At 34.7% G+C, this 27,024-nt stretch overlaps 1 protein-coding gene across 1 annotated transcript; it reads left to right on the plus strand.

Moving 5' to 3' along the window:
* Window positions 1-17,031: 17,031 nt before the first annotated feature.
* LOC148880081 (ATPase GET3A-like) lies at window positions 17,032-24,925 on the plus strand. Its single transcript, XM_088961901.1, has 7 exons — window positions 17,032-17,789; window positions 18,332-18,456; window positions 21,591-21,741; window positions 23,284-23,391; window positions 24,064-24,202; window positions 24,313-24,428; window positions 24,501-24,925. The coding sequence occupies exons 1-7, from the start codon at window positions 17,529-17,531 to the stop codon at window positions 24,675-24,677; spliced, it is 1,077 nt and encodes a 358-aa protein (XP_088818027.1). The 5' UTR covers window positions 17,032-17,528; the 3' UTR covers window positions 24,678-24,925.
* The last annotated feature ends 2,099 nt before the right edge of the window (window positions 24,926-27,024 follow it).

Consider the following 27,024-nt stretch of genomic DNA (forward strand, 5'->3'; position numbering starts at 1 on the left):
ACAACCCATTGACCCGAGTGGTCGACCTGTCGATCTGTTCAATGATTTTTTACCATATTTTTTTAATTTGTTTGTCAGAACTAGTCGTCTGTTTGAATCGGACAATCGGACCATTGACTAGGAAATCATTGGCCAGAACGGTTTCATTTCTGGGTCATTTTTTAAAGTGTTGGTATGACAGATAGTGAGTGCGCCCCATAAACGCTCCACATGCACATCTAAGCATGCATTGGGAACATCTCCTGTACTTGTCATCGGGAGACTTGGGGCATGCTATGAGGAGTACAAATGTGAATTCAGGAGACATATTCTAACATTTAAAATTTTGCAATGTATCAATTGATATTCACCGTTTGTATCATGTCCTTTTGGCATGTTGACCCCGTATCGTGATTGTATTAGGGTGTTTTAGAGCCGTATTAGGGTGTATTAGGATCGTACCAAATCTATATCAAGGCATGCCGACTAATACAGTACAACTTTCCTATAGGCAAAAGAAAAAAACAAATTAAAAACCTTTGAAAAAAAAAGGCTTCTAACTCTCTCCAAAAGCCTTTTTTCTCTCCCAAATTCACCAAATCATCCCTACACATTCTTAGGTTGCAAGATCTTTAAAAAAAAAGCTAAAAGCAATCTCCAAAACTCAAGATTTTTGAAGTTTTTTCAAACATATTTTTATAATTTTAGAATAAAAATATTTATTTTTTCTAACTTTTAATTCATAGATCTATTAAATTTTCTTATGAAATATTTAATTTTTTTTCTAATATTTAGAATAAAAACATTTACTTTTTTCTAATTTTTGTGTGATCTAACCAAAATACTTACCATGTTGTAAATCTAATGGATGATCTATCACATTCATAGAGATTTGTTTGAATAAGAAATAAAATAATTGTTTGAAAATTTATAGAAAAGGTTTCATTAAATAATTATTAGGATTGCATTTGTATAGTTATAACCATATTAGAGAATACCCTTATGTTCCCTTATGTTGATTATGATATATTTTTTCATAAAAATATATGTGATTTTTATGTATATATAGTTCATTTATTCCTTATATTTAATGTTATTGATGTATTTTTTATGATTTGTTGAAGTATCTATAGTGTTTCATACATTTCCATAGGTATCTTAATTTTTTGTCCATATCCATGCATATCCAAGATGTATCCCAATATGTATATTAAATTTGTCTTTTTGATACACTTAGTGTTTCCAATACTATAAACTTGGACATACGTGGGATACTAAGCTAGACTTTTATAGGGATATGATGGACATTTTTGCGTTATAACAACTGTTTGTTAGAGTTGTCAATGGGTAGAGTCTGATTTGGGACAGGATGGATCAGTTCTAAATATGTAAAAATAGATTTAGTACTAGATCAATTCTTAATTCTTAATTGGTTCTGGTTTGTTGCATTCTAAATTTCTAAGACAATGAACAATACCTCTTTCTAATTAAGTTAAAGAGCATTTTAATAAATTTACCTTTTCTATCAATTCCATTGATGGAGTGGGGGAAAGTGTTAGAATCTGAAAGTTTTGGGGTCATTGTCACGAATAAAAATTCAAGGGGCCGAGTGTGAGTGTCAGTAAGTACCCCACAGTAGTAATCTGTAATTTACCCTAATAGCAACTTGAAACTTCATTTTTTATAATAGTTTTAATAAAAATAAAAGTAAATAATAAGCCGTTTTTTTAATGGACCAATAGTAAGCCGTTTATATGCAGTTAAAACAACTGTTTTCAACCAAAAGTATATACATACTGGATATAAAAGTTATCCTTTAGACATAAAATCTAACAAATATTATTATTTGGGACACAAACCATAGAACCAGAAGAAGCATAATTACAACCTATGGATATAAAACCATAGAACCATTGATAACTCTATCAACCTAGTTGGGCTGGGCTGGTTCTCATCCATCAGATTTTTACTATATTCAAATTGAATATGCATTGAAATTGGACTTTATTTTGGATATTCATTAAAAGGCAACCCTAGATCTATGTGGCCTGTCCTGGGCTATGATAATGGGTCAGACAATGGGTCATGCAGAGAAACATTAATGGAAAATTAAATCATGTCTGGGGCTATGATTTGGTCCCTGTTTAATTGTAAGAGTAAAAAATAATAAAATAATAAAAAATTCCATTCTCTCCTCTATTTTCTTAAAATGTCAAACTTCAAAAATAGTAATTCATCATCTATATTATTATAAAATAGATACTTGTTTTGGTTTTGACGCAAGTGATAAAAATTAAATTTCACTATATGGTGCATTCAAATCTATACCATTTAATTGCACACGTGCATCTTACCTGCGGATCTATGTAGACATTTGAAAAAGTTTTATGTGGCTAAAAAGATATTTTTTATTTTTATTTTTTACAATTGTCCCTAACCAAATACAAAAGAATGCCTTGCATGACACATGTGTCCCGTGACCCACTAAAAAACCACTTAAATTTTGAAACTGAAATTAAATAATGAGAAGTTATCTTGACTCTTATACTCCTTTTATTTTCAATACGATAAGCATTATCTTGAGAAGTAAAGAGATCATTCGAACCATGTATTGGAATAGGTTGTTAAACTGTGATGGAGGAAATTGAGATGACGAAGCAGGTAGAGTCCTGCAGACTTATGTTTGTTGATGAATTTTCCCTTCTTGAGGAAAGACTTTTCATTAGTGTTTCACAACCCTTAGTTTTCCTTGGATTGAAAATATTTTAATCTCATTCTTTTCTTTTCTTTTTTTTTTTTTTGTTTTAAGTACACAAATGCTATGATTAAGTTGTTATGATAATGCCCATCCCCACAAGTCCTGAATTGCCACTGCATCTTACACTAATATAAAAAATATGCCTAAAAGTTGAAGAGTTGGAAGAATAATTGGTATCCAACTTAACCAGGTGTATGCCATAAAATTAATGCAATTGCACATGACTTGTTGCAGCAGAGACTCGGGGTTGAATGGATAGGCTACGTAGACTCGGCTTCAGGATACGCTTGATATGTGCATTTATTTAGATGGGCTTGGATATCGGGCTAGGTTTACAACTTGGGCAGATTGGTCCAAACCCAACTTAAAGAAAATGTTGGGTTGGATTGATTATGTTGAAGGACTGTCAACGGGTTGGGTTTGGATCGGAATCAGTTGGAACTGGAAGCGATTCAACATGAAATATTGAGGATCCGGGCCCGATAGGGTCTGTGATTTTTGGAGCTAGAATCGAATTAATCGGTTCTCGAGACAATTGGGTCTAATTCAAAAGATCCGATTATAATAAATATTTATTTAATATATATTAAATATTCTTTATATATATTATGCATTACATACTGTATGTATAGTATATATATTTTATTTAATATATTAAATATATTCGAATTGGGCCTGAACCAATTCGGAAGTAGGTGGAACCAGTTCCGAATCAATAGTAATTGGAACCCTTTATCAGCACCCGGAACCAGAAACGGCCCAATCAATTTGGGTCCGTCAGGTCCATTACGTCAGACCCGTCCCATTGACAGTTTGGGATTAGTGCTAAGGTTGAAAAGTATGAATTTGACTTATATGAATATTAATAATTTCAAAATTAAAAGCAAACTTTTCATAAAGAATGATAACTATATCCTTATATATACAATCATACTAACACTAAATTGACCTTAACCATAGGGAAGTCACGCCAGTCTGAGCCCAATCCGAAATAAGGTTGGGGATTCAACGGCTAGGGTTGGGTTAGGATCTACCTCAACCTGAGTGACTTGCACCCAGACTCGAGCTACTTGAAGGTTGAGGCCTCAACCGAGGCCCAACTTCAGCTTATATCAGGCTGAGTCTTATGGCCCAACCCCATCCTAGAGCCCAAAATCTAAAATTCAATGCGTGAAAAATTCAGGTTGGGCTTACTCAAGTGTAGAATCAATTTGAGTTCAAATCATTCACTAAGATTATTAGGCTAATTATGATATGCCATCTTTGTTTTGTACAAATAACTAGTGTAAGGGCACATTTTACGAATGTGTATGTTGGGAAATGGGGTCACTGTAATTTTGGAGGAGAAGTTTTGAGGTGCGTTTGAAGACACTGTCTTTAGAACGTTATTTACCAACTGAGTTTGCTGTTGGATTACAGGCAAATCTGTTCCCAAGATACAACAGAATCTTGAGCGAGAATCTACAACCAGCAAAGTTGAAGAGTCTCCAAAGAAACATTCTGTGAGACTATAGAAGACTGGATTAAGAGAGAGAGAGAGAGAGAGAGAGAGAGAGAGAATTTCGAAATTGTGTGTTTTGGAGTCTGATTCATGCTCCTTAAATAATTTGTGAAGAGGTATGAAGAAAAGGTACGTATTAGTTTAGAGAATGCACATTGAACAGTCACAATTTCAAACATTGTGACTGCTTAAAAAGTAATTAACAGTTGGTGAATATTAACTTTGAATTGTGCCTCTTGATCACACATGATCGAATCATGACCGTTGATCTCATCAACAGTGATCAATGGTCACCAATGCACCAAAACCAGAGCCACCCATCGCGAGCCACGCGGGTGCGAGCAAAGTGCGCCTCTAAAGCGCCTCATTGCGTCGCACACACGCGCGTACGCGCACATTGCACAGTATTGAATCCCCATACTCTCCTCTACTAATTCTAAAGAGTGTAAATCAACTCCTATTGAAATACTGAAAACAAAACTTAAAATTTTCAAATGTGGGACAAGTTCAAAACTAGGTTTTCTAAGAGAAAAACTAATTTTTTCAATCAAGTGTATACGTGCAATTTCTCATGTAATTGACCAGTCAAACCCATTGGATTTTAATCTCATAAAAGATTAAATTCCAACAGTGTACAAGTAAAACTAACTCATTTTATGTAGCGTTTTTATGCATGGTGCTCTTCCAATTGATGATAAAGTCATGAAGTTTGGGATTAATTTCGTTTCAAAATCTTGTTATTGTGATAGTTATAGAGCTGAATCCTTTCATCACTTGTTTATAGGCAGGGTTATGGCTCAAAAAGTTTGGAATTTCTTCTCTTGTTTATTTGACATACACATTAATCCCTCACAATATATTGGTCATCGGGTGACAGCATGGTGGTGGCAGTGCAAATCTGACTCTCAAGTTGACAATTTAAAAGCTATCACCCCATGTTTCATTCTTTGGATTATTTGGAAGCAGAGATGCAAAAGAGTTTTTGAAAGAAAAGCCTCAACATCTAATGAGCTGATTTCAAGAGTGAAGAAGTGGTTGAATGATATTAATGCCATCCAAAAACCGCCTCTCAATGCTAGTTCTAACAACCTTGTGCTACAAACTCTTAATATTACAACCAAGGATGTTAGGCGAAGGAAAATTAGATGGGTAGCGTGGAAATTTCCAATCCATTATCATTACAAATTAAATATAGATGGTGCTAGTAGGGGGAATCCGGGTGGCAGTGGTGGGGGTGGAATTATTAGGGTCCTTGGGAGGTTTTTGCTTTGCTTTCTACAATTTCTATGGCTATACTTTCTCCATTCAAGCTGAGTTTTTGGCTCTTCCAGAGGGGTTTGATTTTTGTCTCCAATTTGGAATCATTAACGGGACAGCATCTCATCCATGGTCAATTGCTTGCACTCATATGAAGATCAAACGAATACTTGGTAACATGAGGATTCTATTAGTCACTCGTTGAGAGAAGAAAATAGGTGTGCAGATTACCTTGCAAATGTGGGTGTGAATTTGAAAAGCAATGCAACTTTTAATTCCATACTTTATACCCCACCAAAGCTTAAAAGACTGTTGCATGAGGATTACGTTAATCTTCCCATTTTGAGAATTGGTTAAATCTGATTGTATTTTTTTTAATTTCTTTGTTGGAGTGGGTTTTGAGAGGGTGGTGACGAGTGTTTTTTGTATTGGGCATGGGGCAAGGTGGGCTATGTTTTTCCCTGTATATTCTGATTTTCCATTTGATAATGGTTAATAAAATTTGAGGTGGCTGCCCCTCCACCTGGAGTAAAGTTTGGGGAACAAAAAAAAAAAATTAACTCATAAAGGTATAAGTTGATAATATATATTGAATTAATTTGTAAGAAAAAATCTACTTTAATACTTGAACTTTGAGGATAGTGTTAAGTTAGTACTCAAACTTCTAAATGTGTCTTTGCAGTATTCAAACTTTGAAAAAGTGCTAAATTTTGAAGCTTAAATATTTAAACTCCGATCTCTGGTGCTAGAATCAATCGGAGGACTGAAGAGTCTTGAATTCCTGAACTTCTCCGAGAATGCCTTAGCGGGAAAGATTCCTCAGAGCCTGACTGCGCTACCAAATCTCACGACGCTTAGTTGAGCAACAATTACTTTTCGGGTGATGTTCCAAATTTCCAATTTGATTAACGGATTGTTGCCACCAGATTTCGTTAGAAACAACATATTACTTGAATCTCTCATGCAATAGTCTCTTCGGACGTATTCGGCTGGGATTCGCGAAACAAATTCCATGGAATGTCACATGGTAGTGTCTGGGGTTTGGGCAGATGAGCCCGAAGTTGTTGCATTGCTACAGCTTATTTTAAGGTATGATCAATGTCTTTTTTTTAAAAGATAGTTTTGACATTTTCAAAAATTTTAAGTTGTATATGTTATTATGTGATCAGATTAATTGAAGGTTAATTAACGATAAAGGTTAATTTAACATTTTTTGAAAATTTAGGTACAGTGACATGTTTGAATGTGTAAATATTAACTTGATACTACCCCTAACTTTTATGACTTACACCAAAAAACAAGGCAAGTACCAACTTTAATAACACATGAGACCCTAGCACAAAAAAAACACAAGTCAAAATATCATGAGGAGATTTGATTATTATATACCAGAAAAACTTATAACTAATCATACGGCATCGTAAAATTGACATATTATAGTTTACGGTAGAACTGTGGAAGGTAGTTTAATTTAAGATAGCGTTTGGCACCTAAGCGTTTCACAAAAGTGATGTGTTTTTTGGAAAAACGCATAATGTTCAAAAAACATTTTTCAACCATTTCATGAAATAGTGCTGCATTTTTTATTAAGGTAAATTACAAAGACCCTCCCGTATTATGAGGTCTATGAAAAAGACCCCCTTGTACTTTGTTTTGCGACAAAGACTCCCCTATACTATGACTCTGAGACAAAGACCCCCTTCCGTTAACTTTCCATTCAAAAATGCCATTATAATATTTTTAATCCCTATACTACCCTTGTAATAACAAGAAAAAAAACACCGTTCATCTTCCCCGACCTTCTAATACTACTTTCTTCAGATCCTGATCTCTCTCTCTCTCTCTCTCCATTTGCCTGCTTCCCTAACCAGTTCAAAACTTTCAACCTGTCTTCAAATGCAGTCGGATAGGCAACTTCCGCCACCGTGAAATTGCAACATGATAAGTTTTGGGCGTTCTAGAAGTGCCCTGCTGCTGGAGGAGAACCTCTGTGAAATTCCACCACCCAGAAGCTCTCCACGAAACTGATAATGGGGAAGTGGTCAGGGACGATTTGGTGCAAAAGGTCTCAACAATTTGGTGTACGAAAGAGACTATGAAATCGTCTCTAGAGTAATGAAACTATTTCAAGGCAAAACCACAAATAAAGTCAAACTATTTCTAAACTATGAAATCATTTCTAGAGTAACTTTACAAATGTGACTATAATCATAACCACAAAGTAATGAAACTATTTCAAACATTCTCTCTCATGATAACATCAAATTCTGGGCGTTCCAGGTTCTGGGCCAAGGTAGAGGAGCTCTGCCTTGCTGCTGCCGGAGGAGAACCTCCTCAAGAAGTAAAACCCATGGTGGTTGGAGGGAGAAAGAATGAGAGAAGATGGTGAGGGAGGGGAAAAGAAGAGAAGAAAGGGAAAACAATGAGTTAAATACGTTTTAGGAGAAAAAGGGCAAAAAAAAAAAAGAAAATAGAAAAAGTTTAATGGAATATTTTAATAATTTAATGCATTCTATTATCTCGCTTAACAGTCGAGGGGGGCCTTTGTCTCATGGTCATAATACAGGAGAGTCTTTGTCGCAAAACAAAATACAAGGGGTCTTTGTCACAAACCCCATAATACAGGGGGTCTTTGTAATTTACCCTTTTTATTATTATAATTATCCCATGCAACACAAGCACATATATGCAGGTAGGACACCCTTACATTCAGATTTTACACCAACAATCCATTATACAAAGCGATTTAACATTCTATACTTTGCTTAACCTCAATTGGTTGTTAATAGTCATTTAAAGTAACAAAGAGATTATAAATACCTCTTTTAATAGCCATTTAATTCACAATCAAATATTATAGTGGTAAATCATTGATAGACAGAAACCGTTTAAAACGATAAGAAATACCTCTGTTAAAGGTCATTTAACTATGAATATAACTGTAATTCCTGGTAATAAATGTTCCGCCAATTTTTGGATTCCTAACGAAAAGTAACTTTCATTCTTGCTGTTTGAACCCTACCATTGTAAGAAAATAGATTTATTTCATTAAATAAAATAAATAAAAAAAAAAGTAAGGTTAATCTCATTGTAAATGGTATTCGAATGTTGCAGGTAGAGGCGTAAATGCTCAGCACAACACGACCCGCGTATGGCCTATATATGCAAATTGCAAGTTGAATCGGGCTGTACTTTCCTCTGAAGGGATGGGAGATTTATTATATGGATGACCAAACATTGCAGGGTGGTTGGGCGAAGTTTCAAATATTTCTTCTCCCATCCGGGAATCGTATTCCATGATTTAGAAAAACTGCATTTTTCAAGGTTCATTCTTGAAATAAACTAGACCAAGTCTGAAACCAAGATTAGGGAGAGGAATACCTGATACAGAATCCACACAAAAGGCTCCTCCCAACGTAAGTGTTCATGCCCAAAGAGAATACTAAATCCTTCTTCCATTGAAGATGACACAGCTTAAGGTGAGATAGGATCAGCAAGTGGTTCTTCAGCAAAACCTTAGATTCTTCAGCAAGAATCGAATAGGGTAGTGAGCACAACTTCAAGGTTGTTTCTTTCACCAAGAAACAATATCAAGATCCAATCTTGATCACTCCAAGAGGTGGAGATCAAACAGGGTAGGGCGGCAAGAGTAGAGAGAGATAAGGCCTTAAAGAGTTAATCTCCTAATCTAATTAGGAGTTTCTTGATCCAAACCTTTATTTGGATCTAGACTCTTTAAGTGATAAGGCTTATCCATTATCTTATCTGCAGATCAGGATCAGTTTCTCCTAATCCAATTATAAGTTTCCTAATCCAAATCTTTATTTGGATATGGACTCTTTAAGTGGATAAGAGTTATCTTCTTATCCTTATCTGTTGATCCATACTCAGATTCGCCCCCTATTTAATTAATCCAATTAACTAAGTTCGAAATGGGCTTTAGGCTCATTAAGCTTTTAGTCTCACTTCCTTCTAATGCTAGCAAGCTTGGCTCTCTTTGTATGGCATGGGACCCTATCATTGATCTCGGCATAAGCCACATGGGTTCAACCTAGCCTCTGTTATAAGGCTTGGCCGAATTCACTGTTGAATACAGTGAACCCCTGAGTCCATCAGTATGGGCTCTTAATGGGCCCAACATTTACACTAAATGGTCATTGGGTCCAATCATCTTATGAAGGCCCAAGGATTGTGGGTAAATGTGAGATTAGCCCATCAGGTTTGTTATCCCTAAATGGTCTTACACTTAACTTCTCAACCCTTAATGATCATACACTATCCGACAAGAGAGGGCATTCCCCTCGGTTGCAAGGTACAGTGCTGCACTCTCTACTCACATGGGTCCTGGGAATTAAAACCTTTTGAAAACATTTTGTGAAACTGTAATATATATGTATATCTCTATATAAATATATTTTGCAAAACAAATTTCAACAAGTTTGAAATCAACTGCCAACAGTTTAGGTTTCCATCAGAGAGAGTGCATTCCCCAATCATTCACTTTGACCGGCAAAGGCGATGATCTTGTCACTATGATCACCCACTCAAATGAATTCTCAAACTGCCCCAACATAACCAAGTTTTGACCCCCTCTAAGGATCTCACTGATTGGCATATCAAAGACAACCCAATCCAACACCTAGTGCAGTACCATAATTGAGTCTAGGGGTCAGGTGTAACATTCCAGTTTTGTCCATCTATCTCCAAGGTCTAGGACAATACTGGAATTTGGTCCGGTTTAGGGTTTTAAGAAAACCCACACTGCATGTACCTCAGGTCTCACCCTGGTAGCTGAGACAAGCCACCCCAACCAAATCGGCGGTACATCAACGTTAACCTCGGCAGAATAAATCTCCTTAGATCTATCTAATGGTTGTGAAAATTCTAAACTGACACGAGTCTCATAAGTGTCCAATTTAAGGGTATTACACAGAAACACACCAGTATAACATGAATCAAATATGTACTTCATTCATTTACAATAAATGTCATAATGTACATCAAACTTATTGAAGCTAAGAGCATACACTATTTAACATCCTCCTTGGGATACTTCAGGGATCGGCCAAGCATCACCCATGACTCGAGCCCGTGCGAGCCCATGCCGAGTCGCGAGTCTGGGCTGAGCAGGCTGTAGGCCGTGCTGTGGGCTTGGCTCATCTAGGTTACGGGTCCAACCTTGGGCCTAGGCCAAATCGGGCCAAACTGTTATTTTTTTGACATTTTGATTTTTTTTTTCTTTTGCTAAGTAAGCACTAAAACTGAAATACTTCACTTTCCTTAATTCCTTTGAGCTTTTGGAACAAATTAGAAAAATAAAAAATCTTACAAAGAAATGAAAATAAGAATTTTTAAATACTTAACAAAATACAAAATGGACAACAAATTGAAAAAAAATAGGAATTTTATTTCTTGAATTTGAACAATACAATGGTCAATGGATGAATTAAATATAGAAAATGGAATAAAATATAAAAAATATACTACAATTATAAATTGAAAATAAAAAATTACATTGTTGAAAAATAACAACTAATTTAAATAAATTGAAAAAAAATTACAATAATTTTAAAAATTGCAAACAAAATTGCAATAATTGAAATATTGAATATACAAAAAAAATATTGACTATCATTTTTCTTAAAGTTCTACATCCACCTGCATCTTCATCTAATTGTCTCCTTGATTTTCATCATCTGCTTTAGATGAAACATCAGGCATAATGTCATGCCCTCATTTCTCTTGTAACCTATCCTCAACATCTAACCAATCTTTAAAACAAATACACATTTCCAGACTTTCATCATTCATGCAACTTCTTTTGTCGTTCAATACCCTAATACATGCACTAAAACAAGACTTCAATGGAATTGTAAGCATTGAAGGGGTTAGTAGATCATGTGCCATGGTGGCAAAGACTAAATAGTTTTTTTCATGTCCTCTCCACCAGGCTAAAATATCAAAATTATCCCATTCCTTCGAGTCACAGGAATCAACTAAAGTAGAAAAACTTGTTTGTAAAATAAAAATTAGGTTTAGTAAATGAACTTGTTGATGAAGTAGTAGTAGATTTCTGCCTCTTACTTACTAGAGACCAAATCTTATCTTTTTTTCATTACTGGAACTAACTATTTCAAAAGTGGAACTTGCATCTATACAAGATTTCCTATGCCCTAGCACTTGAAATTCATATAAATTATACATTTCAAATAATAAACTACTAATTTTTTTCATTTTTATTTTCAATTTCAATATTTTCACAATATGATTCAAGTAAAACTTCTAAGACACCTTTTATAATCCTAGGATCTACTATTGTAGCTAATCAATAAAGGGGAGAAATTTTCTCCCAATATTTTTGAAATTTATTTTTCATTATTTCAATAATACTTTGTAATTATGGATTTTCCTATATTTTGCAAAACATTCACTAATAATAAATAATTGATTAACTAAAAGACAACTAGTTGAGTAATAAACACCAAAAAATTCAGTAGTTGCATCATAAAAATTTTGTAAAAAATCTTTTATATAAATTGTCATTTCCTAGTCTTTTCATCAAGTATCATATCATGTGGCACTTTGCATTATAAAAATTAGTAAGAATTTGTTTGTAAGCAATAAAACTTTCTAACATAGAATAGGTACAATTCCATCTATGTTGAACATCTAATACAGAATGTTCATATTTTAAACCATAATTTTTACATAAATATTTAAATTCTTGTTTTCTTGCTCTAGAACTTTTAATATATATTATACACTTTTTAATTTTAGAAATACAATAAGAAATAATATTTAAAGCATCTTAAATACATAAATTTAAAATGTAATATCCACATCTAATATGAAATAATTTACCATCTAAACGTGGTTTTAATTGAGATTTTAAAATATTTATTGTTGAATCATTATTATTAGCATTACCAAAACTAATAGAAAAATGTTTATTTTCAATTCATAAATATGTAAAATATTTAAAATACTTACAACAATAATTAGTAAAACTTAAAATTCTTTTATGTAAAACCATTTTTCATCAATAAAATGACCAGTAACACAATATAACTTACATTAAATCTAAATGTCCAAATATCAAAAGTAATTGCAATTTTAGAATTAAGATTTGATAACATAGAAATTAAATTTTGTCTATATGAATAAAAAAATTTTAAAGCAACTATTCTAATAAAGTTTCTAGAAACTTTTTTAAGTTGTAAATTTATAGATCTACGTAAAAATTTTTCAAGTTTAGTATCTTCAACTAATAAAAATGGATGTTCAACATGCACAATATATTTTACTAAATCTTGCCTCATTTTTTCTTGGGAATATTTAAAAGTACTAAAAAGCTCACTTCCTATTTGTGCTTGTGATGTTTCTTTCCTTTTTTCTTCTTTTTTCATCATATGGCATCTCAAACGCCTGTCCAAGTGGCTAGTACCAAAACTACTATTAACCTAATGTTCTCATTTTTCTTTCCCCTTAACCTTCTTTATTTTAAATATTGTCTAAACCGGGCTAATCAACCTAATGTTCTCATTTTTCTTTCCCCTACCTCTAGTAGTGGAACTAGGGGTAGGAACGTCTGTAATATTAGCAACATCCATATCAATGCTAAAACTATCATATTGCGACTGAACATCGACATCATTGACATTGATCACGTTAGCGAATTGATCTCAAGAGCGATAGGAGGAACCAACCATTTTTTTAATTATAAATAAAAACAAAAATTAATTTAATTGCACTTACCAGGTTTGCTACTTGAAGCCTCCAAGTCTCCTAAATTGGTAACTTGAGACACTTGATCAAGCATTTTTCTTGTTAACACTTGAATCAAGTTGAAAATTGGAGAGTAGAGAGATTATGAGAGTATATGTGAGAGTATGATGTATGAGAGATTGAGATTTGAGAGAGTATAAGATAGTATGAGAATGGTGGAGGATAAGACTATTTATAGGAACTGAAAATAATTTATTTTCCCAAAATACCTTAAAAACTAGTTGTCTTTTAGTTGTTAGGAGGGGTATTTTGGTCATTATAAAGTCATTTATCACTTTACTTAAATACCCATAAACTAGTTGTTATATAGTTTTGGGGGGCATTGTTGTCATTTTATCTCCTCCCAAAGCCAAAATACATAAATACCCTCTCATATAGTTGTTAGGGGTATTTCTATAAAAAAAACCCCAAAAACTTGAAATTAGTCGTTGGGGGGGGGGGGGGGACTCCAACGGCTAGTTCTTTGGGTGAGCCTACGGGTTGGACTGTGCTAGCTTATGGGCCATGGACAGTACGGTAAGATAGTGCATGTCGTATTGGCCCGACCCATGGACCTAAAACATCAAACCCAACATGACCCATACAATCGTGTTGTGTTGCGACATGACTTGTAAACTATTGGACTAGACCGGATCATGCCAGGACACAAATGGCACGACCCAGTTTACACCTCTAACTGAAGGTTGATGGTAAAGGAAAGAAACTCAAATTGGTTTTGAAAAGAACAAACACAAGGCTTCAAACGACAACAATGGCTGGATGTAAGTATTCTCAAAGCAGCAATGGCAATAGTTGGAAGAAGGGAGTAAGAGTGGCGAATGGATAGAAGGCAATGATGGCAATAGGCGGAAGAAGTAAAAAAGAGGAATTAAGGAATTAATGTATGTGTGATGCACCAGATCTTACACACACACACACATATGTATATATATATGTATATATATATTCTTCATTGAAAAATAAGGTTTGGTGATTCTAACGGATGGCCCGTTCTAACAATCGACAGTTCAACCGTTTGGTTCGAATGAACAATCCATTTTGACAATAAAAATTACAAGTAAAAAATTATAGAACCATTATGGCCATCGGTTTTTTGGTCAATGGTTCAATCGTCCAGTTTGAATGAACAACCCATTATAGTAACAAAAATTACAGACAAAAAATTGAGTGTGTGAGGTCCATTAAGTAGTATCATACGTGTTATGTCATTCGAGCATGTGACTCATACAACCCAAGAACGGAGTTGTTCTAGCCACCGGTTTTCGGGTTGATGGTTCGACCGTATGATTTGAATGGACAACCTATTCTGACAACAATTAAAAAAAAAATGACCCAAACCCATTAAACGGGTCAACGGGTCAACTGTTCGATTGCCTGGGTCAATGGATTGTTGACCGATTCAGAACTGTTCTGGCCACCGGTTTTTTGGTTGATGGTTTGACCGTCCAGTTTGAATGGATGACCTATTCTGACAACAACAATTAAAAAAAATAAAAAAATGACCAAAACCCATTGAATGGGTCAACGGGTCAACGGTTCGATTGCCCGAGTTAATGGGTCATTGACTGATTCAATGGTTTTTTGCCAAGGACCGGGATTGGGATAAAACAGAACCGATTGCCTGGACGTTTCCCAATTAAAAAAATAAAAAAATGGCAAAAAAACATTGAATGGGCCAATGGGTCGATAGTTTGACCGCCAGGGTTAATGGGTGTTGATCGATTCAACGACTTTTGGCTAGGGACCGGATTGGGGTAAAACAGAATTGGTTGTCTGGATGGTTCTCGGGCCGAAATGTCCGTCCGTCCGAGTTAACGACGACTAAAAAACCATGGTTTTTATGCTTTTGGATTTTCACTATTCAAAGGTTTCTTCTATTGTGGGCTTTATTCGAGCGTATGCGGTATGCTCCTTTTTTTCATTTTCTGCTTTTTTTTTGTGTGTGTGTTTGGTTTTCTTCTTTAAGATTCTCCGTAATGGTCTAGGGTTTACCACCATTTTATTTCTTCCCTTTTGTTTATTCTTGTGCAATGTTTTTTTTTTTCTTACAAGACGATTTGCTTTGCCTCTTTCTTTGATTGCATGCATATTTAGCTCCATCTCAAAGTGGAATTTTGGACTCAATTTTCTATTTTTTCCTTGGTTTTTCTAGTTTGGTGGGTTTATCACCAAATTTTTTCTATGTTTAAGGTCACTTTGGATTTATCATTCATGGTTTTTAAATCCCTTGAAATGTCCACCCTTCCCATGACTATGACTACAAAATTGTTTCATCTAATTATTGACATCTAGAAAAAACAACCTAGAAACAAAACCATTCTGGCCACTGGTTTCCAGGTCGACGGTTCAACCATTTGGTTCGAATGGATGGCCTGTTCTAACAACAAAAACTAAAAAAAAGATAATTAAACATAAAAAATGGCAAAAGACCGTTAAATGGGTCAACAGTTCAACTACTCGAGTCAACGAGTTGTTGACTAATTCAACGATTTTTGGCTAGGGACTAGGTTTGGGGTAAAACCGAACCGGTTGCTTGGACAGTTCCTGGGCTGAACAGTCCTACCGTCCGAATCAATTGGGAGTTCTCGATGTGAAACAATGGACAACTATGAAGTAGAACTTAGAACTATCACTGTATGATCGCGTTCTTTTATATGAGATGCTTTGCCGAAACAATATTTAAAAATCCAACACATGATGATCTCTTATAAGTCTGTATATGAGTTTCAAGACTTAAGTACTTATAATTGCAAGTTTATTATTAAAAAACTATTGTCTTTTTTAACGTAGCAATCCGCTAGTTGTTCTTTATTTGACATGGCAAGTTAGAGAGCTTTAGCCATGTCAGATTGGTTGATGTTGAATCAAGATGCGATTCTAGAAAGTAGAAACGTCAAAATGATGTTTCCCCTGAAAAGATGAATCCTAATTCTTGAGGATAAAATGTTGTTGCAGCGTTTTTCAAATAAACAGGCAAAACAATTGATTTTCAAAAATTCCTCATGATGTAGTATCAATGCCACATCAACAAAAATGAATCATTTGAAAAATGCTTCGATGTCAAACACCCAATAAGTCATTTTTATTTTGTTTTCTTAATAAAATGCAATATTTATTCATTTTTTATTTAATTTAGTAACTATACATAATATATGAATCAAATCTGATTCTGATGCATAATATTCATTTCGATATTTTCCTAAAAAATATTCTTTTGGGTCTGAATATTAATGGTTTTTTAAAGAAGAATATTAATGGGGTTGGATTAAATTGCTAAAACCTTCCCGCACAATTTTTTATGGATTAATTGTTAAAACCTCTCATAATCTTTTGGGCACAGTTGGAAGTGGAAGTACACTCCTTTTGTTAGAATCTTCTAAAAAGACACGAAAATGTTTAAAATATACTTATACAGTTACTTTTAAATTTTCTCCTCATATGAATCACTGGCCCAAACCTTTCAATCTCCTTCCTGAAATTGAATTATTTTCTAAATCTGTCTATATCAATCTCAAAGGTCAAGTTGCAACTTTAAATTCTCTATTTATTTACTTATAAAGTTTGTATTGCTTTTTAAATAATTATATGTATATTTTAGACATTTTTATGCATTTTATTAGAGTTGGAAAATTATAAGAGAATGGATCTATTTACAACTGTATTAAAAAAATTTAAGAAAGTGATTATAATTAGGGAAGGTCTCAGCAATGGTAGAAATCTTAAAAAGGCTTCAGGAACAAAAATTCCACTCGGGTTTATCAACACTTGCCAACAGCACGTCATGCTTTACATCGGGAATATCTCCTATTGTTGTATTTATTACTCATACGGAAATATTTTCAATAGGGTGTGAGATGTGTCTGTGAGGCGCGCCTTGTTAGGAGCATATCCTAATTCGCTCAAACTCAAACACAAGCTCCTAAGCATCTGTCCATAACCCGAATATCCCACGCCCCACCTGTGCGCGTTACCACGGAAACCAGATGGTTTGCCGCTGTAACCTTGGAAACAAATCATCCTCGGCTGCTACATCTACTCTGGCTACTACTACCGTGGGCTATTCTTTCTATTTTCTTTCTCGAAACTTAACTAGAATTGTCTATTTTCTCGAATTAGTCTAGTAAATTGTTCGATTTCGTCTGGGTCTTGCTGTTTTTAGAATAAATTTAAGAACCAAAGGAAGAGCACACAGAGGAGGGTTAGGGAGAGCAAGAGAAAAGACAGAGAGGGAGACGGAATTTTCTGGCAATGGCGACGGATCAAGGAATACCAGAAGGAACGGTGCAGAACATATTGGATCAAGAAAGTCTTAAATGGGTTTTCGTTGGGGGGAAAGGCGGTGTAGGCAAGACAACTTGCAGTTCGGTCTTGTCGATTCTTCTTTCTAGGGTTCGATCCTCTGTTTTGATCATATCAACCGATCCGGCTCATAATCTAAGCGATGCATTTCAGCAGCGATTCACCAAAATGCCCACTTTGGTCAATGGATTCACCAATCTATACGCCATGGTATCTCTTCAAGTTAAAGAGTCGCTTTTCTGAATTCGATCCGTTTCACTTGTACTTTTGTCTTCTTTATTACTAGAAGGCAATCTCTTGATTTTGTTCAAGATTTGGTTTTCGATGAATTAGGAATTTCCGTTTCGTGTTTACTTTTTTTTTTTTTTTTTTAATTTAATTTGTTTGATTTCCGTGGTTTGCTATGTTCTCCAAGTTGTGGCATTGGTTGGATTTTGTGTACTTGATAACAAATTCGTGCTTTGACGGTTTGACGAATTCTGTTGATGCTCATTTCGTATCTTATTTTTCAATAATTTCCTTTTTTATTAACAAATAGGAGCGAATCTATATTTCTTCAAAATGTCAGAGAAGTCATGTCTATTTGTCCATCTCTTTTATTGGAAAAAGAGTTGAATGTTTCTATGCTTCTCCTCCACTGTAACTTACCTGCATACCGTTCATGATGGAATGCTGGCAAGTTCACCTCTTGAGTGTTTTGAAGCCTTTATATCAATATTGTATCGAAGCAAATTTTTGATGATTTTTGGCAGGAGGTGGATCCCAATGTAGAGAACGAGGACTTGACCAATATGGAAGAGATGGATAGCTTTATTTCTGAGTTAGCAAATGCAATTCCTGGTATTGATGAGGCTATGAGCTTTGCTGAGATGCTTAAGTAAGCTCTTCTTTCTTTTTATTTTCCAAATTTGTTTACTTGTACTCTTTATTTGATGCAATTTTGTTAATTAGGAAACTGTCTGAAAATTATAGTGAGAACTGGAAAACATTTCATTTTGATCTTTATTGCCCTAACAATTGCACAGGATGGATGAGTAACTAGGGTAAGAACAATTAGTGGAGATGATTCCAGGAAAACAAAGATGGTAGAGACAAATGAGTTTTCAATTAACGTAGATTTACAAGACAAATGAGTTTCCAATTAAAGTTGATTCACATAAAAGTTTAGCACTGACTTGATATCCTTAAGGTTTTGAGTTAAAGGGTTTGGAGGGAGAATAGTGAATGATATTGGAAACAACATAGTTTTAATTGATGGGACAAATGCAGGGTAATATTTTTCTTTTACTCTTTTTTCTTCTGGTGGAGGGGGCCAGGGGGATTATTGTTTTTTTGAGAAAAAATATATGGTTTTATTTATAGATTCATTTACATTGAGTGGATTTAGGACTGAAATAATGTTCTTCAAATGCTGTGCTTAGTATTTCTTTCTTTCTTTCTTTCTTTTCTTCTTTCTTTTTTTTTTTTTTTTTTTGGGTTTGAGGTTACTAGGCCCTTCTTCATCTATAATTCTATATTAGCAAGTAAACCCTTGCAATGCATGGGGCTGAATAGAAATTTGGTTAGGTTTAGGTTGGCAAATTTGGGTTTTGACATCACATTGGATCCACACCAAGGTTCATGTTTATACCCCTGCTTTATTAGAGAACATCAAAAGGGGGTTTAGTGAGATCGAAGAGGATATGAGGGTTTTTTTTTTGGGGGGGGGGGATTGAATCTAAAAATAAAAGATCTAAGAGAATTTTTTTTTTTTTTTTTTGTAAGTTCTTATATTTTAATAATTGGATCTAAAAATAAATAACCACATGTGAGGAATGAGAGGAGGATATCCATGTGAGCATCGAGATAAGAGGATTCTTAGCCTCCTCCTTTTCTCTATATAAAATAGATATGGGTGTAGTAGAAACCAGACTTACATTCATAGAGCTTTGGGTGTACATTCGGTCAGTTCGGTTAGAACTACTGACCTAATCGAGGACTATTCAATTTGACCATCTCTCCCAACCGGACTGAACCAAACTAGAGTCTAGAACCGAACCAATCCTAACTGAATTCAGTTTGGTTTGGTTCGGTTTTTAGTTCAGTTTTAATAATTAATGAACAAATAATTATTAGTCTTTAGTATAGGTTTAAATAATTAGTCTAGGTCTTAATGAACAATTAATACAACTACACTTATATTCATTTCATGAACAATTTAATGACTAATTATTAAAACAACTACACTCATTCTTCACAAACAATTAATGAATAATTAATAATTAGTCTAGGTTTTAATACTTTAGTTGTTTAGAGTCTCTAGACAATTAATTAATTATTATTAATTAAAAGGTAGAATGGGCCTAAAGCTGTAAAGCACAATGGGGAATTGCAAATTGGCCATTGGAAAAGATAACAATTATTAATTAATAAGTGTAAAGTTTTAAATAGAATATTATATATTTAATAGACTTAATTATATACAACCACTAATTCGGTTTTTGGTCCGGTTCGGTTGAAAATCTCAACCAAACTGAAAACTGATTTTTTAAAGAAACAAAAATCAAACTGAACCAACACCCGAATTAACTGAACCGAACTAGCTTATTCGGTTTGGTTTGGTTAGGTTTTCGGTTTATCATCTGAATTTGAATACCCCTAATAGAGCTGAAACTTTAATAATTAATATGCATCTTTGTTGAGAGTTTGAACCTTTTATATCTTTTTGACAAGGAAGGGGGGATCATAAATTTGGTGTAATTAGTGTCTACCATGTTTGATGGTGGCCTGACCCTTTCACTCTCTGGACTAGTTATTGTGTCTTCATCTAGAATAGAGACAAGGATTGAGTTTTCTTTTATATTGTATGGTATATACAATTATACATGCAAGTTCACAAAATAACCTTTTGGTACAAGTAGTATACAAGACTAGCTTGAATATTAGGTCTATATAATGAAGGTGCTAGATAGCTTAGCTGGTGAAGTCTTGGGAAGTTGAACCTGAATCCTAGGATTTATGCTCAATACAATCTCTTTTTCACCTTTCAAAAAAAAAAAAAAATTGCAAGTTCACAGAATAACATTTTGGTACAAGTAATATACAACAAGACTAGTTTGAATATTAGGTATTATATAATGAATATGCTAGTTAGGGTTGAGGCTGAGGAGGATTATAAAGTGGTGATTGGGTGGATGTTAGATGGTGGAGCAGGCCTTTGATCTCTGCATCTGTTCATTAGGGAGGCTAGATCCTAGATATCAACAAAAAACTCACGTTCAGATGGATCCAAAGATCAGCCAACTCTAGCAGATTCGTTACCTAGAGGAATAGACAAAAAGAGTTGTTTTGGAGGCCTGAATTTTGTGCTAGACTTTGGGGTGTCCTGTGTTTTGGCGGGCTGATCTGCTTGACCTAGTTTTTCTTTGTTTATGATTTATTAATAGATTTTCTTGATCTTGATATTACTGATAAAGGAGGGGTTAAAAATACTTTAATTATTCTCAAGCTAAGAGATTCAATGCTTTATTACATGATTAACTCCAGCTTTGAGATAAGTTCTCTTACCAAAAAAAGTTAAAAAAGAAAAGTGGTTAACAAGGGACATGGTGATAGGAACTCATTGGGTACCAAGGGTTGCAAATGGCCTGGCTGATTCTCTAGCTAAGCAAGGGTTAAATAGGGACCAGTTGTGTTGGGCTCAATTGCAATAATTTGTAATTAGTTGTATTGGGGTGAGGTAGTTAGTTCTACCTCTCCCTGGGACATTGAACTTGTACATAACTTCTGTTCATGTATTAATGAAATTTTGTTACGTATAAAATAATTGAAAGAAAATAGATAAGTTCTTTTGCTCAAATACTGACATCCTAGTTACTTTTTTGATGTTTATATCCATCCTTGCTTCTTTATTATTTCTAGATCCATGATATGATTGCTTGTCTCGATCACATTTATGCTTGCAATTTTCTATACTGGTAGGCATGTCCATACACTGATCTTAGAATCTCTATACCATTTTATTTCTTACAGATTAGTGCAAACAATGGATTACTCTGTTATCGTGTTTGATACAGCTCCAACTGGCCATACATTACGTCTATTACAATTCCCATCAACATTAGAAAAGGGGCTTGCAAAAATGTTGTCGTTGAAAAATAGGTTTGGTGGAATATTGAGTCAGGTATTTCTTTAAATCTTGCAAGAGTACAATTCCAAACTAATATTGTAGCTAATTGGGAAATGTGAATTTTAGATTTTTCTTTTTGTTGGTCTTGGTATATTTTGGAATCCTAGTCTTCAATCTAAATTTGTATGGCACTGAAGTCTCACAGGATGCTGGGATGAATAAGATATTAAGATGAAGTGGCCTATCTGGTAAATTTGAGATCTGTCTCAATTATTTAAAAGGTGTGCCTAGGTGCACAAGTAAGGCACATTTCAATGTATGTGCCCCACTTGAGCGTGTGTAGCCCCAAAAAGGTGTGCACCTAGTGTGCCTAATGCCATGGCTCAAGCATGCACATTAGGAATGCAAGGTGTTTAACATCACATTAGCTACCTGAAGTAATGCAATTGGAAGAGAAAAGATTGAAAGTTTTCATGTTTGAATTATTGAGTGCTTGAAAATGTTTCATATGTTTGGTTTTATTTCTACAATTTCACTTTGAACATATTTTATATGTTATGTTCATGTATTTTAATTTAAGTCAGATTTAAAACATATAGTTTTTTTTTTTAAATTCAACTTGCATTTTTAATTTCAATTGTTTTATTTTTTATTTTTAAATATTGCATCTGGCTTCAAAAAGGTGGGCGCCTTACCTTGCACCTTAGGCACAAAAAGCCCCTTCCGCATATCTTGTGCCTGCACTTTTAAAAAGCCCCTTCTGCTCTGCCATACCTTGCACCTTAGGCACAAAAAGCCCCTTCTGCATATCTTGTACCTTGCACCTTTTCCATTTGCAGAAGTTCATGATTTGGGACCTTTTTCAAAAAGCCCCTTCTGCTATATTTAGTTACTTTCTATCAACTTATCTCTTTTGTCTAACATTCCTTTGTTAATTACCTCTTTTCTGTTTTATTCCGTAGCTTGTTGACCCATTTTGGGCCTTCCATTTTCATGACTTGATCCCATTCTAAATTCTATTCTGTCTATTTCATCTCCTCTTGCTATTCTCTCTTGATCTTTTCTTCTCATCTATTTCGTCACCTCTTGCTATTCCCTATATGGTATCAGAGCAGGAGCTCTGATCAATCTCAGTCCAGCCATCCTTTTCTCTTCTCATATATATATATATATATATTTGATTTTTAGGTTCAAGAAGCGACTTTGGACTGAGGTAGGACTTCCTTTTTCCTGTTCTCTCCTATTCCCTTTAGTTGTGGTACCAAGGGAACTATTATTTGAAGTGAACCAATGTACAGTGGAAGTTTGTGAGAGTTCTCAGTATGGCAAGTTCTGTGGATCATGTGATTTTTTATTTGCAGAGGTGTGTTCCACTGCAGGTTGGTATGCCAAGAGGTATTGCAGTAACTTGGGAAGTGTGTTTTCTCTGCCCAGGAATGTTGGGAACTGGTGTTAATCTCTTGTTGGGATAATTCTAGTTTTGTTGAATGTTGATCTCTAGTTACTGCAGAATTGTTTAGTTTCTACTGAAGTGTTACTTCAGTTCATACAGTGCAGTACCAGTCTGTCTGGAAGTGTCACCAACTTTTTGTACAGATGTCTCGTATTTTTGGTGTTGATGACTTTGGCGAGGATGCAGTCCTAGGAAAGCTTGAGGGCATGAAAGATGTGATTGAGAAAGTGAACAAGCAATTCAAGGATCCAGTAAGTTCCAGTAATCCATTTCCCCTCCTTCCAATGATGATTGACCTTCAAGTACATGATATGGTTTCATTTTAAGAACAGGGAATACTTCTGAAAAGCTAAAATCAGAGAGTTTGCTTGCTGAGTATCTGCAATTTTCCAACAATTTGGAAGTATTCTCTCATTACTTTTATTGCTTCTCATTGTGACAAAAAAACTAATTGGTTCTAATATATAGGAGCTTTAGTTTCCGACATGGGCATGGCACTCCATGTTGAACAATTCATGTGCGAGAGGTTGAAATTGTTTGCAATGGAGCAAGTGTCATTGAAATTGAGCATTATCACTTTGAATTTCTTAATGGATGTTTAACTTTGACAACTATATTGAAGTACTTTTAGAGTGATACAATGTAATTCCCTCAATTCAGAGATATGGTGACATACTATGCCATTCATCATCATCATCATCAAAGCCCTTTTACATCTATGGTAAATCTATTGCTGTTCAAAAGGTGTTAATATTTGTAAAATCTCCAAAATGGTTTCATGCGAACCACTCATAACCTGCATAATAATTGTCATTCTACCTTTTTGTTTATATTGTTTTTGATAACCAATACTATTATCTCTTTGATGCTTTTGAAAAAAAAAAAAAACCTTCTTGGTCTGACCATAAATGTTCAATAAACAGGACTTGACAACTTTTGTCTGTGTTTGCATTCCGGAATTCCTCTCTCTTTATGAAACAGAAAGGTTGGTGCAGGAGCTTACAAAGTTTGAGATTGACACTCACAATATCATCATTAATCAAGTACTTTTCAATGAAGAAGGTGCAATTTTGTCATCTTCATTCAAATCAACAGATGGGTTTGAGATTGACATTCAAAATAGAGCTAATGAACCTTTTTATTTTTATTTTTTTTGGTATGTGTGTGTGTAGCCGTTGAATCCAAGTTGCTAAAAGCTCGAATGAGGATGCAACAAAAATATCTGGATCAGTTTTACATGCTGTACGATGACTTCCACATCACCAAGTTGCCATTGCTTCCAGAAGAAGTGTGTCCACACCCTACAGAAAATCCTTTCTTCTTGGTTTTCATCCCTTTATGACAAATTTGTGCTTTCCAGGTGTGTGGTGTAGAAGCTTTGAACAAATTTTCACGCAACTTTATAACACCTTATCAGCCATCTATCACAAGAGGTACAGCAGAAGAACTTGAGCAGAGAGTTTCCATCCTAAGGCAACAGTTAGAAGATGCTGAGGCAGAGGTAGACAGATTGAGAAAAGGAAAACAGATCCTCTAATACAACCAAACAACATGATTCTGAGGCTGAGCAGAACTGGGAGAAGCAAAGCGAGAGGCCTGATCCTACTATTTAATTGCCTGTTCCACCTGATGAATTTCTTATATTTGCAAACCAATGGCTGGCTGGCAGATCCAACGCCTTATCTTGTGTACTGCCATCCAGATTCTGTTTTGGTGTGGGAGGCAGAACTGATCTATAAACTAGTTTTCTGATGCAATTATTATAATCAGTTGGAGGTTTCATCATTTTTTATTTTGGTATCATTAACCATGAATTTTATCAAAGGATCAAAGTTAAGAAGCAAATACAATAGAAGAATGCAGTCAATGATAGATAAATCCTCTTATCTCTCCCCTCGAGAACCTTTCTTTTTCTTACAATTGTGCCCAAAATAGTTGATCTTTCCCCACCCCTTGTTTGGCTAATGTATCAGCCAGGTATATTGTCAAACTATATAGTCTACCTTTTTTTTTAATCTTTTAATATTTAAATAGTTAAAACACTTGATATGGATTTTTCACCAAAGAAAAAAAAAAGATATGGATGTACAACCTATATAATTTGAGGGGTTCATCTTTATTTTCACCATTAGTTAAGTTCAGGTTCATGTCACTTGTGATTGGAAATTTGGATTTGGTCAATCCCTAAGGCTCAGTTTGGAAGGACAAATATGTACAGTACTACATTAAAAATAATACAAAATACAAGATTTTGCACTCTACATATTTTTATTTGTACTCCTTACAAATGGAGCCTAAAAGTAAATAATGGAATTATTCTGCATTTTTTTCCCTTTTCAGTTAAATCTACTATAGAACTCCAAAAAAAAGTACAATTAGAAGAGGAAACATCAGTAATTTATTGCAAGGTACAAAAACGATATCGGCATTGTAGGGGCATATCAGAGGGGTCCCAAAACGATACGTATCGGCCGATATGGGCCAATACTTTGAACCTTGATTTATTGAAATATATGATTGATTGCTATTGTTTTTTTCTTCTTTTGCACACCTGGAAATGTGTTTTAGGCCAAAATTCTTTTTCCTTGAATGGAGAATGGATGGTGGGCAAAGGAATTGGTAACTTCAGATTGGATAGAAAAATTCTCAAATCTCCTCTAAGAAATCAGACCTCGTTGCATTTCAGACCATTGGCCTTTAGTCTTGAGAACAGATATGGTCATGAAAGGTAAACCCCCCTTTAGACAGGAGAAAATGTGGACGTTGCATAAAGATTTTCACAAAAATGTAGCTTCCTGGTGGAAGGAATGTAGAGTTGAGGGCTGGGCTAGACATAGGTTGTTGCAAAAGCTGAAATTCCTAAAAATAAAACTAAAAGTCTGGGGGAGAGAAGAATTTAAATCGTTTGTAGAGGAAAAAGTTCCATCCTATTGGAATTGGAAGATTTGGATAATAGGGAGCAATCAGGAGTTTTGAACGAAGAAGGAAGGAGGAGAGATGATTTAAGGAATTTTTGGGAAAAGGTAATTAGAATAGAAGAAATCTTTTGGAGGCAAAGGTCAAAGAAAGGTGATAATAACTCAAAATTCTTCCACAACTATGCATCAGGTAGGCATAGAATGAACCTCATCTCAAAATTTAAGGTGGACCTAAGGGAAGTGGAAGATGCTGAAGAAATCATAGAAGCATTTCTTAACCACTTCAAAAATCTTTACTCCAAGGAAAGTGGTAGGAAGTTATTTTTAAGAAGTTGGGAAGGACTGACTCTAGCAGAAGATAAGAGAAAATGGCTCGAAAGGGAATTTGAGGAGCAAGAAATAAGATAAATAGTATTCAAGATGGATGGAGATAGAGCCCTCGGGCCCGATGGCTTCCCAATCTTCTTTTTTCAGATAGAGTGGATCTTTTGGAGGTCTTTAAGGATTCCCACTCCACGACAGTTGTAAACAAAGGAAATAACTCTACATTTATCTACCTCATTCCGAAGAAAAATGGTGTCTTGGAGGTGAAAGACCTTAGACCAATAAATCTAGTAGGGAGTGTGTACAAAATCCTGGCAAAGGTTCTAGCAAAAGACTTAGATAAGTCCTAAAAGAGCTGGTCTCTCCAAATCAGTTTGCATTTGTGAAAGGAAGACAAATTGTAGACAACATCCTAATTGCAAATGAAGTTGTCGAAGATAGAAACAATAGTTGAAGTATGGGCCTACTTGTGAAACTAGATCTGGAAAAAAGATTATGAAAAAGTAGATTGGGACTGCCTTTTCCAAGTTTTGAAACTGAGGGGTTTTAGAACAAAGTGGCTGCAATGGATGAAAGGTTGTATAAATTCAACCTGGTTCTCGATCATATTCAACGAAGAACCCAAAGGTTACTTTAAAGCAA

The sequence above is a fragment of the Nelumbo lutea genome, chromosome 1, assembly GCF_056320005.1.
Source record: "Nelumbo lutea isolate HS-2025 chromosome 1, American lotus-T2T, whole genome shotgun sequence".
Classification (NCBI taxonomy): Eukaryota; Viridiplantae; Streptophyta; class Magnoliopsida; order Proteales; family Nelumbonaceae; genus Nelumbo; species Nelumbo lutea.

Coding starts and splice junctions, on each gene's coding strand:
- LOC148880081 (XM_088961901.1), top strand. CDS start 17,529: ATGGCGACGGATCAAGGAATACCAGAAGGAACGGTGCAGAACATATTG. Junction 21,742..23,283: donor TTGGTGGAATATTGAGTCAG/GTATTTCTTTAA, acceptor CTTTTTGTACAG/ATGTCTCGTATTTTTGGTGT. Junction 24,203..24,312: donor AGTACTTTTCAATGAAGAAG/GTGCAATTTTGT, acceptor GTGTGTGTGTAG/CCGTTGAATCCAAGTTGCTA.